The 12,631-nt window shown below is 36.1% G+C and overlaps 1 protein-coding gene across 1 annotated transcript; it reads right to left on the reverse strand.

Annotated features, from left to right (window-relative positions):
• Positions 1–2,165: 2,165 nt before the first annotated feature.
• LOC114519150 lies at positions 2,166–4,541 on the reverse strand. Its single transcript, XM_028539226.1, has 5 exons — positions 4,455–4,541; positions 4,227–4,293; positions 3,389–3,451; positions 3,001–3,085; positions 2,166–2,581 (listed from the first exon to the last, which is right to left on the reverse strand). Exons 2-5 carry the CDS (start codon positions 4,260–4,262, stop codon positions 2,322–2,324), a joined length of 444 nt encoding a protein of 147 aa, XP_028395027.1. The 5' UTR covers positions 4,263–4,293; positions 4,455–4,541; the 3' UTR covers positions 2,166–2,321.
• Between the last annotated feature and the right edge of the window lie 8,090 nt (positions 4,542–12,631).

Raw genomic sequence — 12,631 nt, forward strand, 5'->3', positions numbered from 1 at the left:
CTTGAAATAATTTGCATTCTATATAAACGCACATTGTTTGTTTATGAATACCTTTTGTATAATTTTCTTGTATGATTGCATGGCGACTTTAGTAATTATAATAACTTGTAGGTACACCACGTAAGTATTAAATACTGCAAAGCTTTCGGTCCGTTAACCCGGACCTTCATCAGTGCAATTACTTGAATACACGTTTGCGCGTCACTTAAATATCATGTTAGTCGTGATTAGTTTGCTCGCGCTATTAATTAAACCGTTTCATTTAATTAAGTTCTAATCAATGCGCGCGCCCTAGACAAGTATTTGACTAAGAGACACCGAAAAGAGCACGCCACGTACTATTAAGTGGCTTTCTCTCTTGGACGATAGTTTGATGTTTATAAATTTCAATAGATTCTCTCATTTTACGAGAGACAGTAAACTTATCGTTTGCTAAAATGATACTACCATTAAAACGATGCTACCATTTTAGCAAACGATAAGTTTACTGTCTCTCGTAAAATGAGAGAATCTATTGAAATTTATAAACATCAAACTATCGTCCAAGAGGGAAAGCCACTTAATAGTACGTGGCGTGCTCTTTTCGGTGTCTCTTAGTCAAATACTTGTCTAGGGCGCGCGCATTGATTAGAACTTAATTAAATGAAACGGTTTAATTAATAGCGCGAGCAAACTAATCACGACTAACATGATATTTAAGTGACGCGCAAACGTGTATTCAAGTAATTGCACTGATGAAGGTCCGGGTTAACGGACCGAAAGCTTTGCAGTATTTAATACTTACGTGGTGTACCTACAAGTTATTATAATTACCTTTTGTATAGTTGTGCGTCATTTGAGATATGAAAAACTAATTACGTCCTTAAGATATCACGCATTATTAGAGACTGAAAATGTGTGATTCATTGTGTATATCAGTTGTTTTTGTGACAAACGTATCAAGACTATACAATTCAGCACGGAAATCATACCCCGTTTAACACAACAGCACGCAACATGGAGCCGCTGAATACCAAACTTCCTCCGATGTTGTTGCAAAATTCTTCCGATGTTGTTGCAAAATTCTTCCGATGTTGTTGCAAAATTCTTCCAATGTTGGTGCAAAATTCTTCCGATGTTGTTGCAAAATTCTTCCGATGTTGTTCCACCTGGACTCCGAATCAGCTTTTAACTTCTTTTAACTTTAGTCATTGTGTGTTCCTATTAGAACACGGGTTCATATCTCTACTATATAGCGTCTATAGCTAGGATTACCATGAATAACAACTTTACTGTCTCATTTAGCATAAAGAGTCTACTACGTACACCATCCTCCGAGTTTACTTATCGATAATAGGGAGATTTAGCACGAGGACGTGAACGTCAAAGACGACGTGAAAATGGCGAATAAATGGCGTGATGTGCCCAAATATGGACATGCCACGCCATTTACTCGCCATTTTCACGTCGTATTTGACGTTCACGTCCTCGTGCTAAATCTCCCTAATAGTAGATCATGGTGTGGATTGATTATATTGATTATCTTCTAAAATACAAACTAGACATGATTCCATTAAAATAATTAATACTGGATCGATTATCAACCGAAATTTACTTGCCTTATTAAAAAGAACTTGGTTTATAGAGTTTAAGATATGTTGTTCTAGAGTTTCTTCAGTATTCTTCTACATATTGTTCCAGTGATTCCTTTATGTGAGAAAATACATCATGAACTGCATCTTTTCCATAAATGCAATCAAGATGCCCGTAATCAGGAATTGTTATCCTGGACTGGTAGTTTTGGTGAGGATGAGCTTCTTTAACGAGGTTTAATGTAGTTAGTTTACTTTCAGGTAGGTAACAGCTGTTCTTTTCACCCGGAGTACAATAAACTGTGACATTAAAATAACAGAAAACCCCAATATGTTAACCCCAGATTTGATTAATTGCAACTTTTTGTGAGCCAATCTCTAAACAACCGTGCTTTCGCATTTTAGCTGCAACTTTTGTCATCTAACAACTGAGGGGAAAATATTTACCAAAATAGAACAGTCTGTGAAGAATTTTAGCGCAATATTGGTGCCATGTTAGTTCAAGTATAGATTATTTCCCGCCACTCTAGGCTTCTAAATCCATGCAAATCCTATCTTTTAACAGACACATCCAACTATATTTATTACGTTCTTTATTTGGAAAACGCTTTACACTCACTGTGCACACAACTTAGGTATAGTTATAACGCAGACTACTACATCCACAAGACCACAACTGCATGATCAACCTACTGATAGTCAAGTACAAATTATACGTCGAACAGTTATTGACAAATGGAATATTTTTCATTAGACACAAGCAATCCAAGAAATGCCTACGCCATAGATCCTTGTGGTAGACCAGGTTGAAAACCTGACGTTAAAGCTGGTCGTTGTTATATCCTTAGCATAACAGGACACACGAATGTTGTAGTTTTTGTCGACATCAAGGGTAGAAAATGACACGCTAACAGAAGGCTTTTTAGAAAAAGGTTGTGGAAAATGGAGATGGTAGGTTTTACTACCACATAAATTAGGCCAGCATCCCTGACCAGTGGTACCCATCTGACCTAATGAGACAAAAAAGGGAAATATTTTGTAATAATTTAGCGTATACTAACATACATATATATATATATATATACAGTCGTTATCAAAAAGGTTGTCATATTGAAATATACATAAATACGTAAATATCAGTCACGTGATTTTACTGCATACGTTAATTTCATGGGAAATCAGTGAAATTCTTTGTTAAAAATTTCATAAATATAATAGTAAGGTTAACAATATTGATAATAATAAAGAAACAAGACAAAAATGAGCGAAATAAAGCCTTTTTGATAACGACTGTATATATATACATATATATAACAGTTGCAGCAATAACCTACTAATTAAGGACACCAAGCAATTTAAAGCTGCCAATCATTTGAACATGATTTGACAAAATTTTAAAATTTTACTCTATTTCCCGACAAGTACTCACATCCCGATCTGCGAAAACCTCGTCGCTCCAAAGTGTTTTCATCTTTTTCAACTCTGTACTTAGCGATATCACCGCTCTCGTCGTTCTATAGAAAGTAACAGAATAAAAGTAAATAGTAGAAGAATTACGTTAGATCTGATGGTGTTGTTGTTTACCTAATTATTAGCTATTCCAGGCTTCATTTATACATGCACAATAACTTCGGAACGCTTCCTGGAAAACATACTCGTAACCCCAACCATAACCGCGCTATGTCTAATATTTTATTTCTGCCATATCCTATCTCTTTTTTTTCCCCATACGAGTTAATTATATTTAACTGAAGAGCTGGTAATCCATGCAATTATTCTTACATTAATGGAATATGATCAACGTTTTTCCCACGTACCGCATTAATTTTCTGGAAGGTTCGTTCTCCGTAATTTCTTGCACTAACCACGCAGTTTGCAAACTAAATTTATTTAATGTATTATAAAATAACATGTATATAACGCGTGTTCTGATTGGTCGAAGTCCGCGTTTGGATCAGGCCATCCAAACACGGAAATTAAATAATTTAAATTTAAATTCAGGCCGTGTCGTTGACATTTTATAACACAATTACTTAATGGTTTGAAGGTTTCCGTGTTTGGATGGTCTGATTCAAACACGCGGGAATGTTGCGAGAGTAAGAAAAGTGTGCGAAACACGAGCCGAAGGCGAGTGTTTTGCGAGCTTTTCTTAACTCAATACTTTATGTTATTTTATATCTAGCATACGAAATCAACGATAAGAAGTCACGTGTGATGGGCGTGGTTATTAGTATTCTTGATACAACGTTTCATCCTAATTACGACCACAATGCGGGGCGTTGGTTATCAGCGTAATGCGTAATTCAAAAGACTTAAACTCGTGTTTTATCATATTTCAAACGCTCTTTCTCGCGTCTTACTCAATACTACCTATATATACAATTATGGTACGTTTTGAATTTACGCACACTATTATATGATTTCGATAGCTGCCTAAAATGTTTGCATATATTTATAATGTCGTTTATAGATGAATTTCCCCCATCCTCAGAGCACAGGTACTTGTGTTACTACAACTACATACATTTCAAATACTCAGTATACATTTTAAAACATTTCCCCATGCATGATTACACCCGCTTTCTACGCCGTTGTTATTAAATAACTTATTTAACCGATTATATATTGATGATATACTCTCCAATACCCTCTTACCAGAAAGGTTGCCAAAAATGTCCAGAAGACGGCCATGATAAAACTTAAAGCAACGTGTTAAATAAAACTAGAAAACACGGAATAAAAATGTCATTAACATGCACGTATATTAATTGAGACGAACGATCAAAACGAAGCAAAATTTTGAGATTCATTCTATAAATTCGAGAGTGCTAACAAAGGCAAACGTACAAGTCAAGCATTATACAATTCTGAATACAAAGATACCTGATAACAATAACAATGAATTGCGATATATGTTTGTTTTTCTCTCACTGTAGTCTTGGCAGTTCTGCCGTACGCAAAAGTCTGTTCAAAACATTTATCATTTCGACACCAGTCACTTCTTCCTTCAGCAATGGGTTGTACTCGCATCAATCGACACTCAAAAGTATGACCTTCAATGTTCTCAAAATGTAAATTTTCAGGCTCAAATCCTCTTGTAGAAGATTTCATTTTGTAGAAAGAAAGTAGAAGACAATCATTTTGTAGAAAATTTTAAACCCAACAAATTCGACCAAGAAAATGGACTGAATGTAGCCATGTCTTATGTCACGTGTTTAGTTGAATCAACTTTGCTTCCTATTCATTGATGCTCCGAATCCGGCGTGTTCTACTTGTTTCTTACTGCTTTTTTCAATTTCCTCTCTACCTGGCCTACATGCCTAACCCTAACTGAAAATGAGCAGTAAACGAACCACTATACCTAAGAAATTGACTTTGTATACATGTTATGCACTAGAGAACGCAAAAGTCAGTTCAATATCATTTCGACATTTATTTCTGACCTTCAGCAATATTAATTTAAGCGGTTGTATTTCCGTCAATCAATAATAAAATATACGTCCTTTAGCAGTAAAGTAAATATGCCTCGTGGGAAAAATCTGCGTGGTGAAATATTAACGAGGTAGTGTTTACACAACGCCACGTAGCGCTCCGTTTTCGTTCGACCAAGTTTAGAAAGTGTGGTCGTGTCGCTACAGCAAAGGTGACGTTTTCGAACAAATGCGCTCCTGTGCTTTGTAAACGCAACCCCGTTTTGATACTTTTTTGCACCGTTTTCAGACCGATCCGGATTAGTGTAAACGCAGTCTAATTTACATTTTAGCCATGCAGCTTCTCGGAATTTTCTGAACATCGTGCTTGGGTTAAATAAACTAAAAATATCATCAAATAATGCCTAATGCATGATCAAGAATAACTTGCAATGAAAATTTTGCATGGAATGAATACTGTATTCCCTCCATCACAGTTGCAAAATGTGTTGCTTGGAACAGACTAATGCAAAGATACTTACCCAAATGTTTAGCAAGAGAACAAAACAGAGTTAAATCAGAGTTATAGAACGGGTCATGTTGTGTGTAAAAATCATTGATAGAAAAAATAGATAATATCAACATAATTTATGTGGAACGGCGTTTTAATGACTATTTTGTGTACCTAAATGTATTTTGGTTTAACTGTATTGTTTGTGCAATAATCGTAAATGAGTTTTGAATAATGCTATTGAGACTCGTTTCGTGCTATCGATTTTCACTAACTGGAATACATAATTAGGTGTTTTTATTGATTATACCTACTAGTACTGTTGAATGTAAGTTCTTTCTATTGAACATAAGCAACGCGTAATTGAAATTGAATCTAATGATTTTCGTTTTCACTTAAATGACCAGCAAATGCTGTAATAATAAGAAGAATGAATAATGCGTTAAAGAAATAGCAGTCTGTTTAATTAATAATATGTATATCACGCCTATTACGCCCTGTGTTTTGTCATTTTGTCAAGTGAAGTGACTAAGTTGAATTATTATATTTGGGTCGGATTAAGCACTAGAAGGCTTGTCAACAAGCGTCACGTTACTCACGTAATATTCAGCAGATCTATTCATTCCTATTCATTGGCTCTAATTTCATAGCAAGTCTCCATTAAAACAATATTAGCTAACAACATGCAGATAATCAGTATATTAATGTAGCCAACATATTCATTTCATTACTCTTCTGAAATTATACTTTCTTGCTTAAATCATGCAGCAATTTCTTCAACAGATCCTACGGAATCAGCGCAATGAACCTTATGCATAATAGACCAACCTATATGATTTAGGCGACAAAAAGAGAGGGAAATGGTAAAAAAAACGGCATTCAAAACTTAGCAAAATTGCCAAGTGTGGGTACAAAATATTGTGAAGTACGGAACATTTGGTTACACACTCCGTAATACAAATGTAAACAAAAATTGCCTACTTCGCATGGCCGTATTTGTACTACTCGACATTTTGCATCCAAAACTTGGCAATTATACTAATTGTCAGTGGTAATTTATTGCCTTCTTGTTATCTAGATCATAATTTAGTCGCTTGGTCAGTATTATGCAAGTTTTATCCAATCATTTATCCAACCCTTTACATGGTATTCAAAGCACATGCACTATACATGCAAATAGCTTTTCAAATATTCCTACTCCAGTTTCCCTCTCCCCTGTCCCACCACGTCTCGTACGCCTATTTAAGACTACCAGCAAACTATAATCAAATAGTATAAATTGTATACTGAAATTGTATACAGAAACTCTATTCAAAAATATTTTTAAATAGTTCAACTTGATTATATTCTATTTCCACCTTCCCCTCTTGCACCTAAGTCGTGGTCTCATATAATTCTTCCCATAATACGCGCTCAGATACTTTTCCGTGCTGTTAGGACATTTTGTATCGAGGCCTAGGAATGTACAGGGCTTTACAGGCAATATTGCATCCCGATCATGCATAACGTCCCTGTATTCATCCCAGAGTTGCATACCATAATCTTCGATCATGAATACATCCAAATAGATGCGAGCACCAAAATACATTCTTCCGTGGGGATCAAGTACTGCGCACGTATCAGTAACACGTCGAACCACGTCGCCTTTGCAATCTTTACGGGGTGTATTTGATGCCGGATGTGGTGAATGTCGATGAAGGAGAAGATGGATTTGTCCATCTTTAAGATTGACTGGATACTTTGCCTCCTCGGGAATGAGTTTCCAAAACTCACGGCGAAACATGCAAACATCCACATCAGAATCATACGGAATAAGATCACCGTTACGAACAGAGCCCAAATATGAACCAAAACAAATGAAATATTGAGTAATATTTCTGCGTTCTACTAGTTCACCCCACTCTCGTAGAATTATCTGCAACTTCTTGCGGTATTGATTCTCTCGGCAACCAGTTCCATAAAACGCATTTTGTGCATCTAAAGTTAAGTTTGGTAGTGGAAGGGATGGCGCTGGTGTTGTCGGGACAACAGGTTTAAAGGTCTTTGGGAAAACACGTGTATTGAATAGTACAAATTGGTAAAACAGAAATAAAGGTATGCACGTGAAGATGAATGCAAGAGGGAAAATAGATCGCCGTAGCATTTTCAGCAGAATGCGATTCCTTCTGAAACTCTATAATGAAAATGTTAGGAAATAATGTCTCCTAGTATGTAAATGTTGTTTGTGCACACATTAGGGGCTTTTGGAGGTTGTGACCCCCCCCCCAATCTTTTGTGAAATTAATCTTAAAATCAGTCCGAGACAAGTATAAATAAAAATCGATCCGGAAATACTTTGCCGGTGGAGTCTAAATCCAGAAGACGTTAATATATCGTGCTTGTCGAATTTTTGACGTCAATAATGCACTTAAACTTATGACTAACGTATTATAAATTTCTAATTGTCTACTTTTTGAGTCCCTGGTAAACTATTTTTAGTCCCCTCAAATAATAGGAGATAAAATGCTTTGAAATTGAGTATTTTAAATTGTATATAGTTTGTAGTAAAACAACACCGTAAAAACAGTAACAATTTAAAACTGGTTACCTCATGATCAGATACATTTACATTTTATTGGACCAATTTTTATTAACTGAATAACTAAAATACCTAAAGTGGTGCAATTGTTTAGGGTGTATGGCTAGCGTCGGCGAGCTCGGATTTGTTTTGGAACTGAGATGCAGTACTGATCAAAAGTCATTCAAACACTGTTTTTACAGCCCTCATAAAAATGCTCATATCTACTTTAAAACAAAAGCAATTCAGTGCATGAAAATTTTACATTTTACATTTTTTTTTGCACTTTTCAGCATTTATTCTAATTTATTATTTTAAACCGGAAATACATTTTTAACTAAACAAGTGCCATTTACTACTTATTTGAACAATGCCAGTAAAATGTGTATAGCTTTCAGTGTCGATCAAATTATAGCCTGTTAAAAAAATAACAAAACATTCAAGCATTTTTATGCCTTCTCTACATTAAGGATGTATTTGGAATAGGTTCTATTAATCTCAGTCTGTAATCTACAACACCAAAAGACCCAAGTTGTCGAGTTTTGAGTATGTAATGTTTTATGCTCATTTAAAAATTTATGCACCTAAAAACTTATTCCGAAACTAACAAAATTCTGGAACGGAATAGTAGGATAGATAAAGGATCTTGCGCACCATGCAGCGACCTCAAACAAAGGGAATCCCAAATTCTTAGGACAAGTGTGAACTAGCCCTTATAATGTAGCCAGGAATATTTTATTCCCAAACTCTTTGGACAAGCTTTAAAAAATACACGCCATTTGTATATAACAATGAAAGTGTCCCGCAGTAAACAATCAATGTTCCCCCCGTTCCATGCATGCAGTGATACAACTCCTTAGAAAATTTTCCAGCGAGCAAGAAGCACTCCAGTTACATCTATTCATGCATTCCAAACTTTATTTGAAAAATCCTTTATTAAAACCACATAAAACTATATGGAAAACTGTTATATAAAGAACAGTCCTTTTAAGAGATCTAAGATAGCTACTAATTGTAGTTGGATTAATCAGATATGATAGCTCGAAACACAATATGGCGACAGCTAGTAGAGAAACTGATAAAATTGTAAGAATAATCCAAACAATCCGCTAAATATTATGAGGCTAAACGAAGCCAGTCAAAATAGTAGCTAAAGATCTATACCCATAGAGTCGTTCGAGGACAAAAGGACCTAACAAAAGCGAGAAAAGTGTTAAGATGATTGTTTCGATGAACGAGCAGTGAACACTGATTCATTAACATTAATATGTATTAAACATTTATAATTGTCAGCCAATAAGGACTGCGTAATATATTGATAGACATTTTAGTCATATGACACTGTTATAGGCACGCACGTGTGAATAAGCGCAAGGATAGTATAGTCAGATGTGGACATGCGTTTGTGAAAGGATCTAATCTGTTTTTAAAATGTGAAATTGGGAATATTGCTAACCAGAATCAGGAATTTATTATACGGAGAAGTTATACGGAGAAGTTATACGGAAACAGTTTAAGCCCTGGATATTGCCACAGAAGTGAGTAATCTAGATCTAACATGTAATTACATATTCATATTCTAGGCGCATTTATACTTTATAAATAACTGGATTTTAAATTTAGTCTTTATATATTATTTATCTTATTTTAGATCGAATTGTTTTACTTGTAAATAAAATATTAATACGATACACAATATCCAGTTTATGTGCGATTTATCAACTTACGGAACCAATGATAAGTTCCCGCCAATATGTTATTCGCGACATGCGATTGGTTGACTATTATTCAGTTATCGTTCAGATGAACTGGCGGACATGATTGAGATTTATATTGGGAGTCAAATGTATTTGTTTATCAATACTTATTAAAATATATGTTACAGACAAAAAAGGACTATTTCAAACCAAAAGAAACTAATTTAACAGTTGAAACGTCGACACTTACGCGATATTTGGAGAAATACCCCAACATGACAGACCCAGAATCTACCAGAAGTCGTTGCCCACAGGAATGGAGTAGCAAAAACACCTCGGTCCCTGCTTAGTGATGTCTGAACTACAGTCTGGGTGTATTTTTTATCTTTACCACGACTAATTACTCTTGACTTCATGTAAACAGAACGTTTAAACGCTTCTTTCGTTACTATTAGTACTGCACGTAAATACAGTGCAGAATCGAGCACTTAATTCTTATTCAGTGACAAGTATACTTTAAATGCTTTTCCATAACGGTAATAGTTTGCTGCCATATTGCAATCATCAGGGCAATAATTTGAATGCAAATTTGTTCGTTTAACATCTTTTCGTGGAATACAAAAAGATCTTAATCACATGCACACTTAGGGTGCATGGCTAGCGTTGGCTAGCGTTGGATTAATCGGATATGATAGCTCGAAACACAATATGGGGCTAAATATTATGAGGCTAAACGAAGCAAGTCAAAATAGTAAAGACCTATACCCATAGAGTCGTTCGAGGACCAAAGGACCTAACAAAAGCGAGAAAAGTGTTAAGATGATAAGTTCCAGGACAATAATTTGAATGCAAATTTGTTCGTTTAACATCTTTTCGTGGAATACAAAAAGATCTTTATCACATACTTAGGGTGCATGGCTAGCGTTGGATTAATTGGATATGATAGCTCGAAACACAATATGGCGACAGCTAGTAGAGAAACTGATAAAATTGTAAGAATAATCCAAACAATCCGCTAAATATTATGAGGCTAAACGAAGCAAGTCAAAATAGTTAAGACCTATACCCATATAGAGTCGTTCGAGGACAAGAGGACCTAATAAAAGCGAGAAGAGAAACTAATTTAACAGTTGAAACGGCGACACTTACGCGATATTTGGACAAATACCCCAACATGACATGCAGACCCAGAAGCTACCAGAAGTCGTATAGTCCAAAGGAATGGCGTAGCCAGTCTGACAATTTAGTCCCGCTATGCTAATATTTTGATGTTCATTGACTGTAAAAACAGTGAATTTCTAAACAAATGAATGATAATAACATGAAATTTGCACAGCAGGACTAAATCGTCAGGCTGACTAGTGGGGGGGGACAGGGGGGCGGGAACCCGGGAGAATAAGGGCGGGAGGTGGGCGGGAAGCGGGAGGAGACGGGGCGGGATGCGGGAGTCATGCGAGGGCGGGAGGCGGGAGAAGAATGAGGGACGTTAAGTTTTTTTAAAATGACTTTTTAGTCCCTTTTTAAGCAAACTATCAAAAATCAGAACCAAACAATATTGACTATTTACTATTTTAACTGGTATTAAACTTTATTGTCAGTCATGACAGTCATCGGAGGCATTTTTTAGTCCTTTTTAATGTCTATAAATGGCATTCGGCTTAAGTCGCCTAAATCCGCAGGTGGTTGGAGTTCTGTCGGCGTGTTTCCACATTGAAGGAAATTTCCTTTTTAACATATTTTGACCGAAAAAAGGAGTTTCAAGGAGGGGAAAAGGGCCAAAAATGAATCAAGGAAATCTAAGGAATTTTAGAGTAACTAAATTGTACTGAATTGTTTTGAAGATTTTTTGTATAAAAAAACTGTTTTGCAGTCTATGAGCAAGTCATTAGGATTTACAATGAAAAATTAACTTGCTCTGGTAACTGTGTTTCCTTTTGGTCTTTTGGAGTCGACCACCAAGCGCTAAATGGTCTAAATGTACCACGTGACTGAAACCCAGCCGTTGAGAACAATTTTATAACTCTAGAATTTTACATTTTAGTCCATTTCAGAGCTTTCAAAATTCTCGTGTACTTTCATTTTAAGAGTTGCGCCAAAAATGTATGACTGTCTTGCTCTATATACGTATTGATGAGTACTGACGAATAGTGTCCAATAGTACTTCAGTTAATCAAGGAAATTTCAAAGAAATTGCGTCTCATTTCAAGGAAATTCTTTGGCAATATCAAAGAAATTTGAATGGTGTTGAACATCACGTTTTCGAGTTTTCCCTTTAAGATTAAGATTCCATTCGGAGTTACAGTATATTATAACTGATACAACAAAGCGGCCAAGCGTGGCGGTGCTAGTAATTGTCCTTCTGACAAGAGAAAACTACAAAACGTGATATTACAAAATCAATAGGTTGCAAAATTGCCACAAAATTTCGGCGTATTAGCTGTTAAACTGAAACTCGATGCCAGTCATGAGCAAAATTACATAGGACAGCTTAATATAGCAACATAGCCAAGTTAATAGAAAATGGGCGGGAGGCGGGAGACAATTCGCAAAAAGGTACGGGAGGCAGAAGAGGAGGTACGGGAGGCGGGAGATGTTGACCCCCCTGTCCCCCCCCCACTGACTACGCCACTGATCCAAAATTTTACGTCATTCTTGGGCTGATTTCCACTTAGGAAAAATCTCCTTTGGATCGGGACGGACAGGAAAATTTCCTTTGTCGGTGAGTTCTCAGGCGGCGTTTATACAAAGGAAACTTTCCTGTTCTGTCCGATCCAAAGGAGAATTTTCCTGAGTGGAATTAGCCAGCAAAATTACCACCAGCAAAATTCTCATTTAAACCGGCTGACCGGAGCAAATGGTCCGCCACTTCGACCGCTTTCGAATGA

Source organism: Dendronephthya gigantea, unplaced genomic scaffold (genome assembly GCF_004324835.1).
Source record: "Dendronephthya gigantea isolate DGI-Jeju-01 unplaced genomic scaffold, DenGig_1.0 000012F, whole genome shotgun sequence".
NCBI classification, from domain to species: Eukaryota; Metazoa; Cnidaria; class Anthozoa; order Malacalcyonacea; family Nephtheidae; genus Dendronephthya; species Dendronephthya gigantea.